The following is a 27,677-nucleotide window of genomic DNA, read 5'->3' as shown; positions in this document are numbered from 1 at the left end:
CAAACTAATGAATCCTTAACTTTGAAATTAGTATGATTAACAATGCCTTTTACAATGAAAGATTGGATTCAAAATACAACAAATCTTATAAATTACACTTGAAATATTGTCAAAATTGTAATTGTTATTGATTTACCTGTGAAAACTTTTTTTTTTTTTTTTAAATAGCAAAGAAGGTAGATGTAAACAAAATATGAATAGGTCATAAGCCTTATTAAATTATTTATTATTGTGTTTCGGTAGTGACAAATTTGGGAAGAGGAAAAATATTCCAAAACTTTCTGAAAATACAATATATATATATATATATATATATATATATATATATATATATATATATATATATATATATATATATATATATATATATACACTGTATATAAGAATATGACACATAGGCCTACTGATGATGAATAAAGTATATGGTAAGGCTATTAAATAGCAGTTCCAAAATAGTTTTTGTAAATACAAATAAGTTGGTATGTCAGACCACAGTCATTTAGAAATATAGTGCAAAAACACAGTGAAAATAAAGTAGCATTTTGGGGTTAAGGAAACAACAGTTACCATGGTAAATAGCCTACACAATACTAACATGAGCTGTTAATGAACATGACCACTGATCCTGATGAATAGAATGAAAATTGAATGAACATAAACCTGCATGTAAATCATTCCAAACATGAAGTTGCGGAATTTATTGGCACTTTTTTGGTAATTTCATGACTTACAAATTGACATCAACTACGATGTTGTTGCATCATGCTTGTAGTTTCTTTTGCGCTTTATTTATAATAAAGTGACATAAAGCGCTCTGCCGCATTTGCGCGTGTAATTGAAGAGGACGCGCAACGAGACTGACAGGACAGGAAAGTACGTTTTTTTTTTAGGTGAGAGATTTTTTTATTTCGTAACAAGTTACAAATAACGTTAGAATAATGATACAGATCTGTATTATGCTATTGTTTTTGATAGTGTTGTACATTTCTTACAGATAATTACGATGATCATTGCGTTTGTCTTACCGAATGTGGTATCTTCCTGTCAGCAATTAGTTTGTCTAAGCTTCTTCTTTTTTATTAATGCCACAAAAAACATTAAAAAACAAAAAATAATAATAATCCGAAATAAGTTCAAAGCTTGTGTTTTGGAAAAGAAAATTAATATATCACTAGCCCTAACATTCAACTTCCCACTTTATTAACTTCCTAAAGCGTCGCAATAAATGGGAAAAACGAATCCAAAAAGACGGTGGATCTGGCAACACGGAGGCTGCACTCGCCCCGTTCACTGTTCTACCTTCTCGCAGCGACATGAATTGCAAACACACATATGACGCGGTTTAAACGGCTAATTAATCATTCAGAGAGCTTGAAATTTTATTTTTGAATATAAAAAAATGACCGAGGTCCGGACCTCGGTGACCTCATAGCTGGCTACGGCCATGATCACAGCACAACCAAAAGAAACTTTATCTCTGGATCCTGGCCTTTTATAAATTTCTCTTATAGCCAATTTTATGCTCCGGAATTTATTAAGCGCTTTATCTTATCTAACTGACGCACTTCTTGCGTTTTAAGCACTTCTTGCGTTTAGGCACTTCTTGCCTTTTAAGCACTTCTTGCTTTATTTCGCACTTCTTGCGTTTCGCACTTCTTGCGTTTAAGCACTTCTTGCGTTTAAGCACTTCTTGCGTATAAGCACTTCTTGCGTTTAAGCACTTCTTGCGTTTAAGCACTTCTTGGGTTTAAGCACTTCTTGGGTTTAAGCACTTCTTGCTTTAGGCCTACTTACACATGCGCTCCTTCTTGAGACCTGGAAATTACCCTCCTTTTGATTCCTTATCAATTTTAGGTTCTTTTTGGTGGGGTCTTTTATTTAAGGCTGTTACCAACCAGGTGCTAGCTTACCAGGAGCCACACAAAACAAATATAAGCAAAAAGTTGCTTACCTGATTTTATGGCGCGCCTTTGTTTTGTGAGGCCTCTGCCAGCGAGCTCCCCCGGTCACTCCTCGACCCCTTCGCCACTCCTGGCTTCGCTCGCCAATTATGTTGTAGCAAATTCTAAGTCCTCAAATCGGGTCCCGAAGAAATCTCTCAAGAGTCGAAGTTCCAGGTTTCAGAAAAAGTAACTTTATTGACAAGCAACAAAGTGAGATGCAGCTGTTCATCTGATCTGCAATGGTCAGAACCTCAGGTCTTATACCTTTTCTTATCACTAGGTAGCCAATCAGCTATCAAGATCTCGCTACCGTTAGCATCATCTTTCCCGGAGACATTATTCTATTGGTGGAAAAATCTTTGGTCATACCCATTTTTAAAGAATATCTTTGGTCACATGATTCAATGCACCTGCAGTGTTGTAATACCATCCATCATTTTTAATTAACGTTTTTAGTACCATCTTATCAGCTACCTATACACATCTTCTCTCTGAGCTTGTTAGGTACTCTTTCATCCTCACAGACCACTTGACCTAATGTATCCTGATTTAACCTGGGTTCTGACTGAGACACAGAAATACAGACTTTTACATGAGGCAAAGGAAAATCTCCAACAAAACTTACTGCCGCAAGTAAACAAAATGTAATAAAATAAACATCTTAATGTATATTTTCAACGTTTTCTTTATAGCAGCTTGAAAGAATACTTACTGAAGTAGTAAACTAGCCCAAAATCTCAAAACTGACCACTGCATGAAAAATCGATGTTTTTGCCTGCCATGTCTCGCCTTAATGATTTGAAATAAATGGTCTAATAACGTACCGTTTTCACTTGTGAACTTGAACAGACCTTCATGGACCTCAATCTCAGATTATTTGTAGCATGGTAGGGGCACAGAAAAGAAAAATGCAGTTATACAGTCTTCATTATGTGTCAGAAATGTCAATTACCTTACTGAAACTAGTACTGCTTCATGGTAACTATAATAAGTTGAAACAATTTCAATTGTAACATTTTCTGCATCTTTAATATAGACATGGTCTATTAACGTACCCTTTTCAGTTGTAGGACATTGCACATGTTGACTGTATCCATGGACTTCCATTAGTTTCCCAATTGAAGATGTTAAGATGTCCTCATTGAAGTCTCCCATAATTACTTTCTTTCCTGGATGTTTTTCCAGCTCAGTAATGACATGTAACAGATTTTGTCGAAACGCATCAATTTGATATGAATTAGGCCTGTACAGCAGAGCAGCATTCAAACTGATATGTGGAACTGAGAAGTACAAACATTCCAAATTGCAAGGTTCTGGAATGATGACTTTAAAAAACATGTTTTCACAACAGTAAATAGCAACTCCACCTCCTCGCTGTTGTTTTAAATTACTGAAAAGTGGAGTGCTGTTGTCATAGCACTTAGATTATGCTTGAAAATAAATCCTGGTCTTCAACTTTTAGCCATGTTTCAGTTAAACAAATACAATCTGCATTCATAAGTTGTCTGTGAGCTTGAATATCTTGAACATGAGCTTGAAGACTTTGCACATTGTGAAGAGCAATTGTAAATATACCAGGTGTCTTTGAGAAAGTGTGACTTTCTAATGGAAATTTTGGTATATTTTTCATTGCCAAGTCAATTTGATCATTACAGTATATTACAGACTCCTTGAAGTTTTGAATTATTAGTCCATTGAGAGTTCTCACACGACTCAATGCAACATATGCTTGTCCTGAAGTAAAGATCTTGTCAAGGGATACGACAGCTTTATCTACTGTGAGCCCTTGCACTTTGTGAACAGTGCATGCCCATGCCAATCTAAGTGGAAATTGACGCCACCGTTGGTTGTGACTTGATCTTCTTGAACTTCAATTACTGTAGAATTTTGGGAAAATCTATGTCGTTGTTTTGATCTCTGAATTTTTCCCACATTTGGATCATCGAATTCCACATGAATGGCTGATGGAAAGTCATCATCATAATCATCTTCCTGTTTTTGACTTCTGCTAATATGGACAACTGTACCAAAGACTCCATTCACAAGTCCATCCGAAACATCAACATTTTTCTTTAACATAACTCTTGCTCCAACACCCAAGGAAACACATTTAGCCAAACATGAGTTGAAAACGGTTAAATGAAATCCAACTTTTTTTTTCAATCCTTCCAGTTTTTGGATTTCTCACAAAATCTTGAGCTCGAATACTGATTGCCTCAGGACAAACCTCATTTAGTCTCTGAATATTGTATTCATCAACCTCTTTATTTGTAGGAAATATATGAACATCCCTGCATTCTTCTCCTGTTTCACGTTGCTTCAACATGTTGATGTCACTTGAGCTTAGAGGTTCATTTTTTTTACGAACTCTCAGACGATTTAAGGTTTCAGCAAAAGATACATCTTGTTGCCTAACAACTTCAGTTAATTCAGCAATTTCAAAGTTGTTTTCCCAAAGGTTCACTCCTTTTGTATCAGCATAGAGTGGAGTTCCTTTGACAGGCGGCAGCTGATAAAAATCTCCTACAGCTACAAGACTTACTTTTCCAAAGAGGGAGTAATCACCAGTTTGTTTGATTTGTCTCAATCTCCCATGAACATATGACAAAAGGTGATGGTCAACCATGGATACTTCATCAATAATCAAAATCTGCAAACATCCAAGTTTGGAACGCAGAGAATTGATTTTGTCATCACTTAGTGAAAAAAAAAAGTGTTGTGTATGGTAGCAGCACCATTGTTGTATGCAGCTACTCCAGTTGATGCACATAAAATCACACTCCTATCATCAGGGTTGTCAGACAGCTGAGACAAGAGTCTAGAGGATTCATAGCATATTGCTTTGATCAAATGGCTTTTTCCTGTGCCTGCTCCACCAGTAACAAACAAGCGAAACGGTTCAGGGTTTTCTCCATGCAGTTTTTGTACACACCATTCACGAACTTTGTAAAATATTGCAGACTGTTTAGTAGGGATGGGAACGACACGGGATTTGGGAAATCGACTGTCGAGGCCCATGTGTCGACTTTTTGTCGGATTGTCGGCCTTTCTTTTCTTTTTTTTAAAGGAGGGGGGGGGGGGGGTGAAATGCTCATTTTCACTCAATCTCCTGTTAATCTTGAGTACCTATAGAGTAGTATTGCATCCTTCATATCTCCAAAAAGTCTTTAATTTTATTATATTTCTAAAAGACAGATAGGCTGTCCCGAGTCTTTCCGCAAAAAAACGAGCGTCTGGTGGCGGGCCGTGTGGGCGGTATGCTATAGCTGTGCTAACCGAGCTAACTAACAACACACAGAGACATTTTTTTAAAGCAGTTTACTCACCGAATGCGATCGCGAAACTTTATCATTGTGACTGCTTGATCCGCTTTAGACGATCTGCAAATCCGTCGATCTGGGCTTTGTTTATAAAACAATCATCGTCAAAATGCAGGGAACAAACAGTCTTACACAACTCCGTTGATGCTCTGAAAAAACAAACTCCATCCACTGGTCCACTTAACGCTGGGTTCTTTGGGAATCTGTGCAGGGTTGTCTTGCCCTGGCATACAAAAACACACTTCTTTGGTGACATTGACTTCCAAAACCCGAGCACACAGTGCTTTGATGGCGTACTGCTTTCGCTATCTTGCTCTGGTCTACGAGTGCGCGCGCGCGTCTTTCCGGGAGAAGTGGGGTCAACGGTCAAGTGGCGATCCCATTTAGAAAAAAATGGATTGTTTTATTTAAAATGTTTTATTTCATTATTGGAAAAGTGGCACTTTATGATGTGTATTTGAATAGGAAATGTAATAAATTAAAAGCCAAAAAAAAAAATGCAATTTGGAAATCCCACAAGCCCCGCCCCCTCGACATGTCGACACTCTATTTTTTTTGTCGAGTGGAGCATGTGTCGAATGTCGGTCGTTTTGTCGATAAAAAGTCCCATCCCTACTGTTTAGCATTTAATGATCTTAGTAAACACAATGCTTCATCTCGAGACATTGTAGCATTACTGTTCTCAATTGTGAATGCAGTTCGAGGGTTCGCTACAAGATCTGGAATAAGTGTGTCAGAATCATCTTCTTCAGGAAGTATGTTATTCTTCATTAGCTCAATGCATTCATGATGCTCCTCCTCTGATTCAGGACACAATGAAGCCCAAGCATCTTCCAAATCAACACCCAGCTCCAAGACCTGTTGAGCTCTGTCCATTTCATCGCTGTCCTTTTCAAACAGTGCTCGATTAGAATCAACCATAGATTTCACTTCGGTCACATTACTTCCACATTTCACAGCACCATTGTTGTAGAAATCCTCATAAGTGTGGAACTTCTCAGGCTTCAGCTGACAATCTTCGTAATGTGGTAAAAAAAAGTTGTAGCAGTGAATGATAGTACTTTTCTGGATCTTTTGTTGGTGAAAATCTTGGATACCTTATTACTGCAGGTTCAGTTCGAGTTCTTCTTACCATATAACCACAATTGTTGTTAACTTGATCACATTTTCTTTGTTTTGTGAAGATAGCTCAAATGTTGACAATATCCTGTATTCTGAACAAAAACTGCCCAGACATAGAATCTCAAAATGTTCTGTTTTTGGTCTACTCTTGTATCGGTCAACCAAACTATTCATCCAAAAACTGTTTTCTTCACTAGAATGGTCATCTTTGTTTTGGAGAACACGCAAAGGCAAACTCATCTTCACAGGATCTGTTCCAATTGGAATAAACTGGACTTTGCGAGAGCATTCTTTCAAGTGCATACCTGTTGTGCTGAAACTTCTCTGTTGTGTAGATATACACTTCCCAACATTTTCAGTGATGATCTTGCTTCAAGATTTCCATTCATAGCTTCATTTTGTGCGCGTTGCAACAACAGTCCCATTTCTTGTTCTGCTTTTGTGATGTAACTAATAATATAAACCACTACAGAGTAAGCATCTGTGACATACTGGATATCCATGTTGCCTTGCCATGCACGCAATAAATGAGGGTTATATTGGTTTACCCAAACATCTTTTGGACTTCGTTTCAAGACGACACTTTTCTTTTTAGAACATTTCTTGTACGCCTTCTCAAACACAGCTTGATTAATTCCAATGGATTGGAAAAAGGCATCTGTTGAATCAAAATTGACTTCAGATTCTGTTAACGCAGTTTTGATTTTCTTCAGAATTGCACTTGCAGTCTCATTTCCATCATTGCCTTTCAAGTCATCTCGTATGGCTCTTGTTATAAAGGTGCGGCTAGATGGAGGTGGTGGAAAATTTAATCTACACACTGTGTTTTTCTTCCGGCATGTCTTGGAATGTCTGCTGCTGTGCTTTTGAACACTGTTCACAGTCTCATAAAGTTCTGCGTCATCATCTCCTGGTGTCTCACAAGTGATGTAATGATCTATGAAAGCAGCAACCAAAGCATCATTGTCTTCATTGTCTTCATTTAACTTTGGAGCATTTTCAACCCAAAACAGACAATGAACATGAGGAGATCCACGCTGTTGAAACTCTACACAATAAAAGTAGTCTTTCCAATAGGTTGAGCGGGTGACATAATGACATCTTTCAAAAAACAATGCCATCTATAATCAAACATCCTTGCAGCAGTGACTGGGTTTCGTCTAATTAGTCCACATTTCTCAGACCAGTCAAGCTTCATCAACACTGACATTTTTCTGTTCTTGCTCCAGGATGGTGTTGATCATTTCAGGCCATCTGAGATCAGCAGAGCTAAAGGATGCAAAGAAAGTTGGAATACCTAGTTGTCTTATGAGTGCAAAAAGGTATTTTTGAGTTGATTGCCAATAGGGTGGCGTTCCACGGACTGGTCTCAAAAATTTGTATCCTTCATCATAATTCAATATTTTAGCTAATGACTCTGGGTTTGTGAGCATATCCGAGGTTACTTCTTTCAACAACCTCTTGTCCGACCCTTTTCGCAAAGCAATGGAAACATTAGATACAATTTGATCCAACTCTGACATATATTGTGCATAGAAAATGAAGTCTGTGCTTCGTGCAAAACGTCCATCTGCGTTGAGGATTCGTGCATTTAGATATCGTGACAGTATGATTTTTTTCTCTCCCTCTCATCATGGAATGTTGGACCACCAGTTGGGAAGAGAACAGGGAAACATTTTGCTTCATTGCTTTTATCAGACAGTAATTTAACAGGACTGTTACCTTCAGCTGGTGCCACATTTAATACATCTTGAAAATGCTGATCAATTACTTCTGAACCAAGATTGACAGGTTGTAAACATGTGTCTGACAAAAGACCACTTTGTTCTTTGATGCAAGTCAAGTCTTCCTCTGGCTGTTCTTCAGGATCATTTTCCTCTTCACTCTTTTCAGCTACAGCTTGTTCCTCCATTTCTTCAGCAACATTCTCTTCTGGTTCATTCAAAGAGTTGATCCATTGTTCATTAATCTCCACATCCTTGTACCATTTATTGCACCTGATCAAACATCTCAGAGCATTTCTAATACGATCAGTGTGAACATGCTTGTACTCATAATGCCCTTTGTAGGTTAACTTGCGCTTCAGTTTTATCCTTATCATCTTGTCATCACATTCATTTCGTGGAAGAATATTTGACACATCTGCAGTATTTACAGGAACACACACCACAGGTCCATGGCAGCCATTTTGTTTTCCACAGGGAAGACAGAGTAACTTCAAAAAAAGAATATTACGTGCCACAAGATGTTGTTCTAAGGAGTTAAGACACTTTAGTTGATTTGGAATGTCCACCAAATGCATATTGTTAGCAACACTCTCTTCAGGCAGTTTTCCACTGATGATTTTTCGATGACAGGTTGGACAAATCCACAATTTGCACCTTGGAGAAAAACCAGAAGGATTATGACATTTTTCATCACAAACATGCACATACCTCAGTGTGATGCATCTTCTCGCCAAAGCAGCAATTTTTTCTCCTTTCTCTTCATAGCATTCTGGTTTGCATTCAGTAACCTGCTTTCTGAAAAGTAAACGGTGACAGACACAGCACACAAACTCTGGACCTCTACTCACTTCTTGACGAAAACTGGCAATTGTAACACCAATGTCTTTGTGTTTTCCCCTTTTTTTTTGCATATACCTCACAGCCTTTTTGTATTTTACTGAAATGAAAGTTTACATCTTTGTGATATTTTGTCTTCAAATACTCACGCACTCTTGCTTTAAAGACCAGGTTTTGAACATATTTCTTCTTAGAATATTCACGCACTCTTGCTTTAACCTGTTAAGCTGCAACCCCACTTTTGAAAAATCCCCAGAAATGACATACCCAAACTGAAACAGATACAGTTCATGAACCCTTTGTACTAAAAGCACAAGTATGATCTCGTTTGAAAGCTGACACCTGGCAGTTTATTGTAAATTATTTTACAATTAATTGGAATTAATTATTAATTAAATGTTTGCTATGATATTTGAGTTACCTGTGTTTTTCAATCCATGCCAGGTATTTCCATAATAATAGATTATATTTATAATGTAATGCTAATCTATATAGAATCGTTGTGCAGAACACTATCCAATAGTATATTTTCTGTCTGATTTTTTATCTGAAGCCAAATTAGATCACAAAAAATTATTTAAAATACTCGATTTGCTTTATAAAGTAAGTTTATAAGCACAAACATGGTTTTAATCTCATAAATTGTCGTGTATTGATGGTGTGCTAAGCTAACATGCTAGCTAGCCCTAGGTGCACCTGCCACCTAGAAGTTATATTTTTATTATTTTTTGAATGCTTACTGAAATGTTTCTTTATTCAAGAAATGCATTTGATACAGTTTAAAATGTAAGGGTGAACTTTAAGAAAAGAAATTAGTGACTGAAACCATATGAATAGCCTGTGAATAGCCAGTCGTTAGTAACTATAATGCAGACAAAAGAAATGCATATTTAGAGCCATAACCAGGCTGGAGAGGTGTGAATGTGTGCAGGGGGAGACTGAGACTGAATGGGGCTCGTTTGCACCACAAAACAATAAAGACAATATACTGGATAGATGGTTAGAAGATGACAATAAACATCAGTAGCATTTTAGCGTCAAATCAAAATAAAGTCACATGACATGGTCTTGAAAAACATTTCACTAAATACAGAGTTTTGGACTTATTATCTTAAGATTTTAAACATAAAATGTTTAGACATGTGGCATTAGCTGTAGTGCATTTCTAGATTGCTCCAGTGCCAACTTCAATTTTTTTTTCATGAGGATGTTTCATAAAAAATAATTTCTAATAACTTTACAAAACTTTGAAGCTATTTATAACAATTTTTGTCATTATGACAATAATTAATTCTACATTTACAATAAACTGCCAGGTGTCAGCTTTCAAATGAGATCATACTTGTGCTTTTAGTACAAAGGGTTCATGAACTGTATCTGTTTCAGTTTGGGTATGTCATTTCTTGGGATTTTTCAAAAGTGGGGTTGCAGCTTAACAGGTTAAAAATGTTACAATTACAACAATAATTACAATTTCAACAATATTTCAAGTGTACTCTTTCTTTGTAAAAAAAAAAAAAAGAAAGAAAAAAAAGATTATAGGCCTACATTTTATCATATGTATTCATTAGTTTGAATATAGCCAACATTGGAACATCTAACATCTTAGTCTATGACTTTATTTTTGACAAAAATAGTGTGACTAACGCCTGACTAACGTTGTTTTATTGAAATATCAGGGCATATAAATGTTAATTTACGTTGCTTATACAAATACATTTTATTTCAACATATTCCAGTCGATTTTTACTCATCTCAGTAGGCTATGGCAAAGCAGTTTATTCTTTCACACACAGACACGCGATTCATATTTAGGCTAAACACTCTTTACAAATATGTACCCTTCATTCATCTCACAGAAACGCGAGTCATATTATAGAAATGCGATTCATCTTTTTGCGGTTTACAGGCCTACACTAACGTTATAACGTTATTCCACACTTGAGAAAAGAAAACAGCCTACCTCACTCCTCAGCGCGATCTGCTGCTCATATCAGGAGATATTTCGCCTCATCAGCACTGTGGAAACTTTTCTCCATAAAGGCTATAATGTCTCACTCGCGACCATGCTCGCGACGCGCTTTGTTTACAGCTGATGTGGGGGCGTTTCACAGACTGAAATGGTTCTCAGAATTTGCATTTGAATAGCGCGCGCTCTCCGGGGAGTGGTCAAATTACTGTGAATCATCTCGTAATGAGGTCGACTGGAGTCGCTCTCTTTGTATACAGATTACAGAAACTAAGAATATTTGTTTTTTATATAAATGACTTCAATTAAAAGCTGCGATCTCAAGCTTTATGCCCGTGGGTCTGTTTGCCTGTTTGACTGAATTTTCGCGGAGTTATAGATCATTTTCGAACGCGTTTCAAACGGGAGTTTACTGACAGAGAGAAGGCAGAAATCGCATCATCTTATTTTTTCTTTATTTGTCAAAAAGCAAAACACTTTATTTTTATTGTGAGTATACAGAAAAAAAATAGAAACTGAACAGGATCGATTGATGTATTACACGAAAATGAAAGATCAAAATTAACAGAGCATTTAGTGTTTATTTTCATTGCTAAAAAAAAAAACGAGCAAAACGCGCGGGCGCGTTTTTGGTCCCCAGAGGGTTAACAGGTTAAAGGCCAGGTTGTGAAGATATTTCTTCTTGGAATACTCACGTACTCTTGCTTTAAAGGCCAGGTTGTGAAGATATTTCTTCTTGGAATACTCACATACTCTTGCTTTAAAGGCCAGGTTGTGAAGATATTTCTTCTTGGAATACTCACGTACTCTTGCTTTAAAGGCCAGGTTTTGAAGATATTTCTTCTTGGAATACTCACGTACAGTTGCCTGAAATGAGACATTATTTTTATATTTCATTCGAGAATACTGGCAAACACGTTTCTGAAACTGAATATTGCTTGAATACTTGGCCTTAGAACGTTCACGCTTAAACAAACAAGCATGACAATCTTTTAAATATTTATCACGAAGAACTTTCATTTTTTTCTGTCTATAATCTTTATTACTACAGTATTTTGTTTTGGCATAGTCAATTTTATTCTGTCTGAAATCAATGTCATTATCATACTTGGACTTCTGATCCTTCAGTTTTTTCAAGTATCTCTCTTGGTCATACTGTGCAGCATCACTTACCTTCCTTTTACGCAGACATGGCATTCTCACCTCATTTGAAGTGGCATTCCCACACTTCCCTGCGCAAATGTCTTGATCTCTGTGCTTAACACATGTCACAACTTCATAATGATTACCATTACAGTTTTTCAAATATATTGCATTGTTTGCAATTCACTGATTCTTGGGAATTTGGCTAAAACAGGTTTTAATTTTGAAAATAAAAAGTTAGTAAAATTACAAAATCTGAAGATATATTATTATTGACCAAGGTCTTGGCTGTTCAGCAATATATCGGTGCAACCTCCTCATTTTGTATTTTTTTCATAAAATAGGCGTTTTTCCAGTTATTACTTTGTTTTTGTCAACACCGTCAGACACAATAAAAAGCAAATCATTTTTTATTTATTTGGTCTAATATGTATTTAGAGTTTTTAAATCATTATCTGGCATTCTTAGTACACATATTTGCTGTTAAGTGTTAAATATTCACTTTTTTTCATGTTTTATACTGTTTCACGTGTACTCCTTTAAAAGATCTAACATCATACAATGTTTACTTTAAGCCTAAATAGAAAAAGTGATGTTTTTTTATTTAACAAACATATTTTTTGTATTAAAAGATACCATTACTTTAATAACTCAACAGCACTGAAGAAACATATTGTAAGCATATTCATTTAAAACAAATAAAACTCCCTCTGACGGTGGTGACTTTAGAACTGAGGGTGGTGACACTAATCTGACGGTGGTGACAGTGGCCTCATTACAACATACAATTCCAAAATGTATACAACTCAAGTCAATGGCTTCTTGCTTAACAACTTTATTTAACTATTTGGTCCAAAAAATAACAATCCTGAGCACTGTGATAAACATTTAGCCTGCCTACTCCGAGCTGGATCGTGTATGGCCTGATCCACCGGACTGTTTGGGGGAGTTTCTAGGTGATCTGAGCCCTTTCTCTTACGTTCTCTTGATACTTTTTGTCTATGTTTCCAAGCCTTTCTCTGACTTCTCTTTTCCCTTTCATTCAAGTCATTGCTATTTTTTTAGCTTCCCTTCCTCCACCCTCTTCTTCCATCTTTGCCTTTCCGTTCTGAGGTATTCCGCCTTTAAAGGAGAACTTGGCAACTTTTTTAACTTAATAAAACTGTCTAGAAATAATTTGGATGGTTAAACAACCTGTTCTGGTGATATTGGTGACTTTCCCCGCTCCCCCCAGCGTTCCCATGCGGAAAACCAACCTTGCAACTTGGGGACTACCGTCCCGGCAAGATAGAAATTGGAAGTCTTATGAGAAGGGAGAACGAGAAGCGAGAAACACGAACTGCTTTACAGCAATTCGACATAAACACATGCCATATGATACTGTGTATGATGTATTACCCACCTCGGCCGGCTACGATAATAACATATGCACATGAGCAGTGGTAGAAAGGGGGAGGAGGGTGCCTCAAGTGAGTTTTTTTTACGACTGTGTTGTGAAATATACGGCCCACAGCTGTAGGGGGAGCTCTTTGAGAAAACACGCGACAACAAAAGTGAAGATCAGCGAAGAAATTACTAGAGTTGCCGAGTTCTGCTTTAACTCTGCCTCACTGTGTATTATCTCTCTCCGCTTCTTTTAATATTCCCTGTTTCTTCTCCTCCACAGATAGCTGCTACCTAGCAATAACTTCCTAAAATACTTAAAGTCAAAGTTGACCTAAAGTAATGACTATGAAATTGGGGGGGTGGGGGGATTACAGTGAATGTTAGATTTGGTTAAATGTTGTCATGCCATTTTCATTTGGCTTTAGTAATGGGAGATGCATAGCCTACAAGGGATATTGTATGTGCTATATAGGTAGGTAGTAGGTGCACTATGTGCATCACAAATGACGTAAGCCAAATGAACATGGCATAATAGTGAATTGAGAGAGAGGGAAGGTTACCAATGGTTATACCGCAGTTAGGTCCGGTCTAATTACACTGAACAAAATTATAAACGCAACACTTTTGTTTTTGCCCCCATTTTTCATGAGCTGAACTCAAAGATCTCAGACTTTTTCTATGTACACAAAAAGCCTATTTCTCTCAAATATTGTTCACAAATCTGTCTAAATCTGTGTTAGTGAGCACTTCTCCTTTGCCGAGATAATCCATCTACCTCACAGGTGTGGCATATCATGATGCTGATTAGACAGCATTATTATTGCACAGGTGTGCCTTAGGCTGGCCACAATAAAAGGCCATTCTAAAATGCAGTTTCATCACACAGCACATTCCAACAGATGTCGCAAGTTTTGAGGGAGCCTGCAATTGGCATGCTGACTGCAGGAATGTCCAGCAGAGCTGTTTCCCGTGAATTTAATGTTCATTTCTCTACCATAAGCAATCTCCCAAGGCGTTTTAGAGAAACTCGTGTTCGTGAGGATGTTCATGGATATCCACGAACATCCTCACTCTCACTCGTGCTATATTGCTTAATAGTAGCATGCGGTGTAGGCCTGTATGGAAGAAATATAGGGAGAATTACATAAATACAAATATAAAACAGGTTAATGCAACATTACAGGCCATATTGGTATTTATTGTGATCAACAATTATATTCTAGCCTTCGTTGAGGACCATTTGGAGGTTTTTGTCACCACCGTCAGACTGTACGTCACCACCGTCAGACAGAAAACCTGATGGTGGTGACGTATGACGGTGGTGACAAAATATACTCTTTCACATGATATGCATGAGTTGTTCACATTAGCCATCTTTTTTTCCCTCTGTTGCTATCTACTTCAGATCTCTTCTTAAAAAGTATACATTTATGTCATAATCTAATCTAATGTTTTTTTTATACAAAAGAGACGGTGTTGACATGTTATGGTTGTGACAGTAGCAGTGTCCAAAAATATGAACAAGTCTAAGAGAAATTAGCAAACTTACAGGAGCTTGAGTGATCTTGAAGCATGCAGAACAGTTGAAGGTTTGAAAATGGGGTCCCCAGGAATTAAGTTGACCTTGTAGTTGCCTGATTTTATTGCTTTTTATAAATATCTGACGGTGGTGACGAATATGTGGGACACATTTTGAGCAACCACAAAATAATTGTAATATGTATTAAAAACTACAAACAGTGAGGTTTGAACAATATTTACTATGTACTCTTTCATGTGGTAAAGATATTTTTCAATTTAATTATTACGTTTTGTTTTTTTAATCAAGTTGAAATGATTATCTCCTATCCGAGGACAACTGATTTTGTAGGCAATGGGCCAGCATATAATCATTAAATTAATACAAATTAAAAATAAACCTATAAAATAACCTTACATATGTGCAAAGGACCCCCTGATTATAACCTTGATTCTTTTTATTCATGAAAATGTTATTAATTTCCAACAGAATTAGCACTTTTCTTCGTGGGACATGTTTTATCCAAATTCCCAAGAATCAGTGAATTACCTCTCCAGTAGGTTTGTGTGCATTCCACCGTCCATCATTAAAAGTCATTATGGTTGTTTTAAACAGATCAGCAGAAGCAAAGACCCATGTGACCCATGACCCAGAATAATAGACTCTAGATTGTGTCAAATAGTCCTCTACTGAAGTATACTCACTTCTCACATACCTCTCAAATATTGAAGCGTTCATTTTCAGGTGTTTGACAACTGCACGGCGAATCTTCAAATGCTTGTCCTCACTTCCACAAAATTGCATATGCCAGTGATCTGAAAAAGCAGTTATCATCTGGTTTGATACTCTTTGTCTGACACGGACCTGCAATGGGACCAAAGTTTATTGCAACATCACAGTCACTGTTATCATTTGTCAGAAGCAAGAGTTCACATAAAGCTTGCTGATCTCTAAGAGTCAAGGGAGAAAAAAATATTTCTGGAATTGAAACATCAGTAATAATTATGTCATCTACTACAACATTTTCAACATGAGATTTTTTAACCCGTTTCTCAGAGACCTGCTCATCCTGCTTTTTTCTTCTCCCCCTTTTTCCTTTACTTGGCAACACATTACACACTGGTTGCGACATTGAAAGGTTAGTGCTGCTTGTATTTTGAACTTCAACCTTAGGTAATTGAAAGTCAGATGATCTTACCTCAGTTGTCACAGATTTGCATACCTTGGGTGCGCGTTTTAAGACTTCGCTGTAAAGTGCTTTATCAGAGGACCGTGGACAACTGTTGTGGTCTGCCTCCAGCAAGTGGGACTTCGTAACCCATTTCTCTGGTAGTTCATCCTGATTTTTTCTTCTCCCCCTTTTTCCTTTACTCGGCAATACATTACACACTGGCTGTGGCATGGGAACATTATTGCTTGTATTTTGAACTTCAACCTCAGGTAATTGAAAGTCAGATGACCTTACCTTAGTCGTCACAGATTTGCATACCTTGGGTTTGCGTTTTAAGACTTCACTGTAAAGTGCTTTACCGGAAGAGCATGGAAATCTGCTGCGGTCTGCCTCCAGCGAATGAGACTTCGTAACCCGTTTCTCTGAGAGTTCATCTTGATTTTCTGTTCTGACCCTTTTTCCTTTACTTGGCAACACAATACACACTGGTTGTGGCATGGGAACATTAGTGCCTGTATTTTGAACTTCAACCTCAGGTAATTGAAAGACAGACGACCTTACCTCAGTCGTCACAGATTTGCATACCTTAGGTTTGCGTTTTAGAACTTCACTGTAAAGTGCTTTACCAGAAGAGCATGGAAAACTGCTGCGGTCTGCCTCCAGCGACTGAGAAACTTCAGCATCTGCATGGGCAAAAACTCCAGTTATCTCAAATCGTGGCGCAATTACCCCAAATGACTGTGCCATCTCATTAATGTAGTCGTACAAAGATTCTATGGTGCTGTGATAAGCAACACAACTTGTCTCTGTCATGTTAGCATGAGAATCAACAAAGGCATACCATGAACCCTCCTTAATAACTGCACATGTGTTGGCACAAATACATAAAAGGAAAGCATCAGCACTCAGTAGAGCTCGCTGAAGAGCTACATCAACTGGCATGGCCACATTCATTAAGGCTTCATCATAGTCATCAACATTAACAAATCCAGTGAGAGACTCTGCATACTCTATGAAAAATACAGTATTACCCAGCACATGTCTCCTTGGTAATTCATGGACTGCAATGTAATTCCTACCCACAACTTCCCGGTCATTTATGTTACCCTGGTTTCGTAAAGATTCATAAAGGTGTGTTCCTGCCACCAAAACACCATCGAGATCTTGTGTCGTCCAGGTCAGCACATTCTTCTTCTTGCTTGTCAACACTGCTGTCAGACTGATGGCACCACACTGTCTGCCACGTGAATTTCCAAAGCGGGCATCACCTTGATGAAAGGAACCTCGAAGCACTAATCTCTGTGGAAATTCAGAACATGCAGTTGAAACATTCAAAGAATTGTCATTAAGTTTCATAGAAATTAGGTTTTGTGGGTTTTGTCTTGTTTTTCTCAGGTTTGTATCATTGGTATCATTGGTATCAAATGTATCAAAGTGTTTCTGAAGAGGGCTATTTACACGTATATGCCCTCTTTCCAGACGGCTCGTCTGGGCCATTTGTTTAAGGGGAAGAGGCGGAACCCCTGCCATTTTTTCAAGAGGAAGCGGCCAAACCTCTGCCAAAAGAACCTGAATATCCTCCACCAGAGGAAGCGATGTCCCCTGGATTTGAGGGTGCGATGTTCTTTGGTATGGGTTACACGATGGTCTCCCGGTAAACGGGGAGAGTCTTCCCTGTATGTTAAAGGGGCACTGTCTTCCCTGTGCCTTTTTCTTCAGAGGAGGCGACCGAACCTCTGCCAATTTATTAAGAGGAAGTGGCCGAACCTCTGCTTGACTTGTTTTAAGAGGAAGCGGTGCAGCCTCTGCCTGACTTGTTTTAAGAGGAAGCGGTGCAGCCTCTGTTTGCCTTTTTTTAAGAGGAAGTGGTGCAGCCTCTGCCATTTTTTTAAGAGGAAGCGGCCGAACCTCTGCTTCACTTGTTTTAAGAGGAAGTGGAGCAGCCTCTGCCTTTTTTTCAAGAGGAAGCGGCGGAACCTCTGTATTTGCACACCGTTGTTGTGCAAGCCTCTTGGCTATGCGGGCCCTTTTCTTGGGTCGTGGCATCTGTAAATATAAACAAGAAGATTATGTATACTTGCATAACTCAAGTTGCCAGTTTTACAAAACACCCCAAAATACTTCACTTCATTACACTATAGTGATTTTCTAGCCATTTTCACATAGAAATATTTAACAATTCTGAAATCAATAAGCGTTTACTTAAAGAAAATTAAGATATTTGATATGCATGTATGTGAATATATATATATATATATATATATATATATATATATATATATATATATATATATATTATATACCTTATATACCATATATATATAAATACTATTATTATTATTAAACAGACATTAAATTATATTATTAAACAAACATTCAGGTTAAATTGACTTATTAACCAAGTATTCATTGTAGTAGACGTGTGCAGTGCACCTGCACCAACATTAAATAAATAGTTTGTCCAAAATCAACATCACATGCCTATTCAATTTCAAAATTCAACATACTTAAAAAAATGTAATTTTAAACTTATTTAAAGCACATGTACTATTACCATTGCATAAATTTTAGCATGAACAGGGCTGTTTATATTAAATGTTTGAAGAAAGCATGTGGCAGCCCTTCATGAGAGCAGACATTTTGTCAACATTCATTCAAAACAACACACAAAATTGAGATGTCTAAAATACTTTCAACAACCTAACTATTAGTTTCATACAGAAGAATTGGAATAGTACACTGATATAATTTCAAATGAGATTGCTTAATCTATGATCTGCTTAACCTCACCTTGTCAAGAAACACAGAAAGAAGTCTTCTATTTTTCAGAAAGTAGTCTCCTTGTTTGCCTGCCTTATAAAACCTCACTAATTACTCCACTTAATTACACTAATTGCATTACACTAATTACACCACTTAACCAATCAAATAACCAATTATTAATCATTATTCTTCTTACACTGAAGCCTCTCCTCTGCAGCTTTGTAATTCACATCCTCTGAGTGGCGCAAGTTGCTAAACCACGTGTCATGAGTCCCGAACCGTTCGAGTCCTGTGTGGGACAACTTTAAAGTTGTCATTTAAATTCCTTCCGGCTCTGCACTGCTGTTGGTGCTTAAATGCTCGCTGTGCTTGATGTACATTTACATGTATATTCAATTTGTGCTGTTTTTGTTCTTGCGGCTCTGCACTGCTATTGGTGCTTAAATGCTTGCTTCACTGCTGTGCTTAAAGGACTTGATGTGCTGCTGTGCTTGCTGTACTTGCTGTACTTGTAGCTTGCTGTACCTGTTCTGCTTGCGGTGCGTTTAAGGGCTTGGCCCCGTATTGCTGCTTGCAGCTATATTTGCATGTTTGTTTCTGTGTCAGCATGCAATTACAGATGAACAACACAGATCATGCTATGTGCCTGTAACTATCACACGTTACAAGAATGAACTTGCTATGTGCCTGTAACTTACACAAGTTACAAGAATGAACTTGCTATGTGCCTGTAACTTACACAAGTTACAAGAATGAACTTTTAAGTGTCTAAATTTGTATTTTGTGAGAGTTTTTAAGAACTATCAAAGGGGGAAGTGTTGTATTACAAATGTATTAAATGTTTCCACTACAATAGTATATAAACTGAGAAAGTGATTATTGAGTTTACAGCAAGAGATTCCTGCCAGACCTGTTTTTCCTTTGTAAGTTAAATGAGTCAGATCATGGAGACGCTAACCTATTGTCTTTAATGGCTCTTGGAGCCAGAGCCACAGCCCAGACGTTGAATCGCTAGGCTGATTGGATTAGCACATATGCGTTTGAATGGTTATGCTGAGACTGGTAACACGCTGGAGTCTGGGGCGGGTTCCTTAACCTGTATACTCATTTACATGCTTTATTCAGAGTCTCCACCTCTATGTAATCCCTCCCCTCTTTGAAAAGTATAATTACAATGAATACTGTATTATGAGTTAGACTTGATAATGATGAACTATAGACTTGATGAACATCAGACTTGATGAACTACAGACTCTAAAGGATAAATCTCTTCTGCTTATAAAATCCATCTCAAGTCTCCTGGTTTTTGCTTCGATGAAGGAATAAAAGTTCCCAACAGTAGCATTTCCTAGAGAGAAAAAAACTATATTACAAAAACAATCCTTCTAGCATCTCAACAATATTGGCTGCCTAAATGATACATTTATGGCAATAAACAATTATTAAAACAAACATGACTGGACTATAATAATTTATAAGTTTTGCATAAATCAAACCTGAAATAAAAATACTGGAATTATGTTATAGTCATGGCACAGAGAAACAATGATAAATATGACCAAACAGTATTGCACTCAGTCTAGCTTAGTTTTGTGAGGAAGCGCCTGTTTCTAAGTGGTTAAGCAACTGTTGCAGGTCAGCTGATTTTGGGAGTGAACTAACTATTCTTAAACTATGTAAATAGTGATTTTATATTTCATGGAACACCAATTTGCAGTAATTTTGGATTTAAAACATGCTTTAAATCGCATTGGCTTTATAGAATGTAAATTAACCTGCTCTGTGACTCACTGCAGCTTCCAATTATGCCTACTGGGCAAATAAAATACCTTTACTTTACTATGGTATTCCTATGTTATCATCCACCAAAAACAAACCAAACCAAAAGAAAGAAAAATGTAACCAGGTCTTAAAACGAAGTCTTGGCATAATAATCCCTTTCTTAAAGTAATCGAGTCTTGAGATAAATGTTTTAAGTTAATTAATCAAAGTACATTTTCTATGTATTAAAAAAAGAAAAAAAAAAACAGTTAAGTGATGACAATGAATAAATAAGTGTTTGTTAAAAAGGTGGGTTTAAAAAAACGCCATCTACAATAAGTGATCAAATGCATAAAAAGATAAAAAACTGTTCGCACTACAATTCCCATGCTCCTTTTGTGAGGAGCTGACCAATCACTGAGCTCCAAAGCTTCAGGCAATCGAGCTCCGCTTTCACTTCCTGTTAGCTACTTCCTGACTGAAAGACTGCATGGCTGTTTCGTTGCCTAGCTGAATTCCGAATCAGTTACCATCCATAGGGTAAGAAACATAAATATCCCCTCCAACGGGATTCCATTAATTAATGAGGATGTTAAACATATGATGACGGCTATGTTGTCATGTTTACACTTTATAGAGAGCGCGATCGGCAGACGGCTGCCGCTGATCAGACAGCCAATTTAGAGAGACCCACTCATTGACTCAACGGTGAGTGAAGAAAAAAACTCTGAGACCTGTTAGGTTACCTGTAAAGGAACTAATTATGCTGGAAATGGTAACAGTTGATAAGCTGCCATTTAGAAAGTCTGTTAACGGCTGTAATAGCTACTCAATGCTGTATCACGATGCTAATGTTGCTAATGTGAGCCTAGCTACCCTGCTAGCTTGGGTGTTCAGTGCTACATGTGCTCTTATCCTTGCAAAAATGGATTTATTTCCAGTTGGGTTTGCAAAAGATGCTGTTTTCTATATCAATATGTTTACTATGTGTGTAAAGGAAAAAAGGTGTTAAAGCATATGTATGTGAAGTCAGTGATTTAAGAGGTCAATTTTTTTAGTGCATTCCCTCACTGTTACCGGTGCAGGGAGGGATGATAAAGCACACTTAGCCTTACTAGTACCTCCTAGATCTCTATGAATGTTCTTGCATTAATTGTTTTGCACAAATTGTAGCTCTTATTTGTATTGTATTTGTATTGTGAGTTTGTTACTACCTTGAATAGCAATAACCATTAATACTTGAAATTGGTTTTGTTTAAAATGAATGAACATGGATGTAAAAGCGCTTTAGGATATATTTATAGTTCACTACTATAAACACTTGGATCTGATACTTGATATATTATTGTTGTGCGACTAAACCTTCTTGAAGAACATGACTTGAACCAGTTGATATAAAGTGGAATGTTATTGATTGGTGATAATTCATGAGATAGACAGAATATGAATGTAATGAGCTTTTGGATTTCCTCTGGCCAACCCATAGGTCAGGTTTTTTTTGCCAGATTCATTCCAGTGATGCACATGGATCGGAAGTCACGCCCGACCTGGAGCTGAAGCCTTCCGGTTGGATTGGGATTGGATGTTCACACCCTGAAACCCCGAAAGATTCCCAGCGTACGTTGGGTGGCGAGCCACGGACCCACGAGCATAAGTCTATGCGCAGTCTCACTTTCCCTCCTTCACGGATTGTGTGGTAGGATCCACGAGCACTGGCATACTGATACTGTCACGACACTGATTCAACCAAAAAAGGGCCCCAACGAGCAATAAGACTATTTTTGGAACTGGGTTTTATTTCTTTTGTTTTAAGGGAAACTTATGCCGGCTTTATTATTTTCTTATTTCTTTATATACATTCTCTGAACTAAATTGTTACACTGTTTGTTATTGCTCCTGTTGTTAAACAAAGATTGATCACAACAACGCAAATTACTGTTTTCTGTCTTTATTGATGTCAAACCACTGGCTCTTAAAGACTTAGCATCTTCTGTTACTGGTCCAAATACTGTTAAAGATAACTAATTACCTGTTACTCTGTTATTATATCGGACAAAGGGTTACAAAAACATTGCACACATTTGATATGATATGATACTGACCTGCGAAGACCCACCCTGTTCTGTCATTTTTCTAGAAGGTAAAGCAGAAGAGAATATAAGGAATACATTGTTTAATATGAGAGTATCTTTAATTATGAGACGATAGAATAGCAAACTTAACAGAACAGATAGGCTAGCATTAGCGTTAGTGTAACTTACATTTCGTGAAACAATAAAGGCTTACCCGATGGTCATGGTTTTTTTCCCCTTTCTGGACTGCGCGCCGACGGCTCAAACGAGCTCTTCTGATTGGCCGAAATTCTCTGCTCTCTGAACAGGGCCTGCCGCTGCCTCACAGATGCACAAATCACTTTTGCGCCACATTTCACGGAGTATATGGTGCAAAAGTGAGAGCGTGTGGAACTTGCCATTTGAAGGTGAAAAAACTGCGTTTGAGACTCGTAGCAGCAGATTCAAGCAGTTGGAGGTGGCGATCCAAGATGGCGGCATGTTAAGATAACTATTAGTAGCTCTGCTGACAAAAAACTATTATTACTCATGTAAACTGTCTACTTTCAACTGGTTACCTTACACATCCATTGTGTGTTTTATTAATGATGTAAATGTGGAATAATTATGCCAAAAACGTAAAGAACGGTCGAAAAGTATGATGGATGAATCCGTTGATATGCACGATTACACACTTTCTGCTGTTACTGATCCCGGTCCTGGACATACTCTGGATACTCTTTGCTTAACTCATCTTCCTGACACGCCAACTAAGCCTGTTTCTAAGAATGGAAAAATGGAGACTTTGGAAGATGTGGTCGCGATGCTATCATCCATTTCATCACTGATCAACGAGCGCTCTGATTCTCTTAAAAAGTTGGTGAGTAACAATGCTATGAAAATTGAGGGCTTGAAAAAGACTGTGGACTTTGTCTCTGCTGAAGTCAAAGATATGAAAGTGAAGGTTGACCACCTAGCTTCTCGGTTGCAACTCGGCGAGCAGCGAATTGAGACGTGTGAAACTCGTTTAGCTGACATGGAGAGATATTCGAGGCGCTGGAATCTTCGGCTGAGAGGGGTTCTAGAAAAGGAGAAGGAGAACATCAGGGATGAAGTCATCCGCTTATGTGAACAAACATATCCTGAAGGGAAGGGCAAATTCTCCTTTGCTATAGACTCAGTTCACAGATTGGGGAAAAAGCAAAATGAAATTTGCAACAAGTCTGTCCCTCGTGCTGTCATAGTGCAGTTTACCTCGCGCATTATCAGGGATGCTATATGGAAGGCAGCAAAGTCTTCGGCTTATCTAAAGGACAATGGGATGCGGTTTATGGAAGACCTTACTCCACTGGACAGAGAAAGACGGAAGAAGTTGTGGCCTATGGTAGAAGAAGCACGCGCAGCTGGAAAAGCTGCCTACTACGTCGGTGCACGCGCCTTCATTAATGTTACTGAGATCCGTTTGCCTGCGTCTGCTGAAAAATAAAAAAATAAAAAGACTTTCTTTTACGATCATAACTCCCTTTAGCGGACCAGTTTATCGTCGAAGAACTTTATGATCTTTATTGAAGTTTTCGATTACCAGCTACCATCACATCTATGGATGATGCGCCTGTATTATTACGGCTTGTGTTTTTGTTAACATATGTAACTGAACGTTCGGCAGGTGTTTTAACACTAAAGAATAAGTTTGCTGGTGATGTTCTACATTATTACTGTGACCCTTGCGGGCATTTTATTTTTTTGGTTCTTTACACTAATAACATTTTCATTTTTTTGATTAACGTGTATGGTTACAACTCTTCAAATGAAAACAGGGCTCTTTTTGAGGTGATTGAAAACAAAATTGCCTTATAGCTAAACAAAAATCCATCTGGTATAATTTGTATTGGAGGAGACTTTAACATTGCTCCAGATAATATGCTAGATCGTATGCCACCAAAGAACACTCCATGTAACTTGCTTTTAAAAACTTTTATGGAGAAATATGACTATTTAAAAAAAAAAAGGCTAATACAGACAAATTATAATGCACTAATTGGGAACTTTTTAAATTTGAGGCTTCAAAATATTTAAGGCATGTTGGCAGTCATCTTGCTAAAGTTAATAAAGAACATGAAGATATAATTATATTTGGAATTACCTCACTCCTAAACAAAGGGTCTAATAACTTTTCAGATATAGATAAAACAAATATGGCAGAATTACAAAGCAAACTAGACAACATCTATAAAAAAAAAGGCTGAAGGAGCCTTTATAAGGTCTAGGAAAAGATGGCTGGAGGAAGGTGAACAGAATACCTCCTACTACTTTAGATTAGAAAAGAATAACGCTACGTTAAATACTATTCATCAATTAAAAATTAATGATAAAATATCCAAGGACCCTAAAGAGATTTCAGAGTATTGCTCCACCTTCTACTGTAATCTATATGCGTCACAATATGATGCTAAAGCCTCAAATGACTTCTTAGATTCAGTGGAAGTGAATAAAAAAATAAATAATTTAGATAAGGCTGTGTGTGACCAACCTATTAGTTTAGAAGAAATAACCAATTCAATTCATAATTTAATTACCCTTATCCCTAAGCCTAAAAAAGATTTGACTATAATTGATGATTATAAATTAATTGCCTCTATATTTGCTAAAAGAATCAAGTATGTATTAGAATATATTATAGATGAAACTCAGTCAGGTTTTATGAAAAACAGGCACATTTCGAATAATGTAAGGTTGGTTTTAGATACATTAGATTATTCATATTTGATTGATGAAAATAGTTTTATTTTATTCTTAGATTTTCGCAAAGCGTTTGACACTGTGGAGCATCTTTTTTTATTTTCTTCTTTAAAGGTTTTTGGGTTTGGTGAGTTTTTTTTTTTGTGCAGCTCTTGAAACCCTGTATAATAATGCAAATTCAAACTCAAACATGGAACAACATCTAGATTTGATTTAAAAAGAGGTATTAGACAGGGTTGTCCTATTTCTCCGTATCTTTTCCTGCTTGTAACTCAGTTATTATCTATGCATGTTAAAAAAAGTATTCTTAAAGGTATCTCAATTGCAAATATAGATATTATTATAAGCCAGTTAGCCGATGATACAACCCTTTTAAAAAAAAATAGTGATCAAATTCCAATTGCAATTAATGTTAACAAGTTTTCTTATGCCTCTGGTCTCTATCTCAATGTCAGTAAGTGTGAGCTAATGGCTGTTAAAGACTGTGATACTTGGGTATCATTATTGTTAAAGACCAGCTGAAAAGATGTTCTTTGAATTTTAACCCCATAATAGATAAAACCAAAAAAAAAAAAAAAACTTCTGGCTTCAAAGAGATCTCTCCTTAAAGGGAAGAGTTCTCCTTACGAAGGCTGAAGGTATAGCCCGACTAACATATGCCTCCTTATCTTTGTATCTTGATAACCTTACTAGTAAAAATATTGATAAAATGCTATTTGATTTCTTATGGCAAAATCAATTCATGTAAAAAAGACTGTAATTATGAACGCATATGAGAATGGTGGCCTTAATTTTTTAGATTTCACCACAATGAACCATACCTTTAAGATTAATTGGATTAAGCATCACTTAAAAAAACCCACTTCTGTCTGGAATTTTATCCCTCACTATGCTTTTTCAAATATTGGTGGTCTTAGTTTTGTTTTGTTGTGTAATTATAATATAGATAAAATTCCAGCTAAGTTATCTGTTTTCCACAAACAAGTGCTCCTATCTTGGTCATTAATATATAAGCACAATTTTTCTCCGCATCGCTGTTTCATCTGGAATGACAGAAACATTCTTTATAAACAAATCTCTTTTTTTAAAGAACTGGTTTAACAATGATATTAAATTGGTTAGTCAGTTATATAATAAAGAAGGAACACTCTTTTCTTATGATGAATTCCTTTCTTATTATAAAATACCAGTCACTCAAAAAGAATTTGTAATGGTTATTGGTTCAATCCCTTCTGGTACACAAATGCTATCTAGAGGATAAAGACCATTCTCCCGGTTCAGTGTCTTTTGATGTTACTAAATCCTGTGTTGGTAAAATTTGTTTTTCATCATACCTCAAGAGTAATAATAGAGCTATTCGTACTCTTTTCCAAAGAGAAATTGTTACTGTGCCTTATATCTTGTCTCACTCGGCCTCCTTATTAAATGGAAAATTGATTTGCTGGAGGAAAGTGTGGTTGTTACCACAAAAATATCATCTTAGAAATAAGATTAAAGAAGTTTCTTATAAACTTATTCACAGATTTTATCCAGCAAGTCATCACTTACAAAAATTTAAAAAAGGAATAAATGTAAATTGTACTTTTTGTAATGAATATGAGGAAACTGCCTTGCACTTATTTTGGCACTGTGCATACTCAGTTACACTATGGGGTAAGGTCCAAAAGTTTATTAGGGAGAATATTCAGTGTTTAAAACATTTTTCACTCTTATTGGAAATGTACTTTTTGGCTTAACTGACTATCCTGACCAAAAAGAACAGTACTTTTACTTAATTTACTTATTCTGTTGACCAAATTCCACATTCATAAGTGTAAATTTAGCAATAAAACCCCCCAATTTTATGGTTTTGTTAACTGAAATATGTATTTATATTGACAGTATCAGAGACTCTGTGAATAAGAAAGCTGTAAGAACTTTGAAAATTTGTAAATTTTACAATTTATTTATTTGATTTTATATATGCGTGTATAATACTTTCCTCCCCCTGGCAATTGTTTTGTTTGTTGTAATTTGTATTTCCATCTTTTTCTGTTCTTTCTTTTTTTTACTTTTTTGTTTCTTGATAACATGTTGTATGTTATAGTTCTTCGAATAAAATAAATAAATAAATAAATAAAAAAAAAGATTCAAGCAGTTGTAGTAATTGGACTTGTGATTATGTTAGAAAACTATCCAAGAAAAGTAATGCATTTGTGACCAGATATTCTACAAGTGTGCAACTCT

At 36.8% G+C, this 27,677-nt stretch overlaps 1 protein-coding gene across 1 annotated transcript; it reads left to right on the top strand.

Moving 5' to 3' along the window:
• The first annotated feature begins 21,127 nt into the window (after positions 1-21,127).
• LOC311076301 (uncharacterized protein) lies at positions 21,128-27,538 on the top strand. Its single transcript, XM_084104389.1, has 3 exons — positions 21,128-21,201; positions 21,299-21,369; positions 22,148-27,538. The coding sequence occupies exon 3, from the start codon at positions 23,371-23,373 to the stop codon at positions 24,196-24,198; it is 828 nt and encodes a 275-aa protein (XP_083960515.1). The 5' UTR covers positions 21,128-21,201; positions 21,299-21,369; positions 22,148-23,370; the 3' UTR covers positions 24,199-27,538.
• Positions 27,539-27,677: the final 139 nt, after the last annotated feature.

This window comes from Abramis brama (genome assembly GCF_963993115.1).
Source record: "Abramis brama genome assembly, chromosome: 25".
Classification (NCBI taxonomy): Eukaryota; Metazoa; Chordata; class Actinopteri; order Cypriniformes; family Leuciscidae; genus Abramis; species Abramis brama.
The sequence above is the reverse complement of the archived record's forward strand: the minus strand, read 5'-3'. Positions and strand labels throughout refer to the sequence as shown.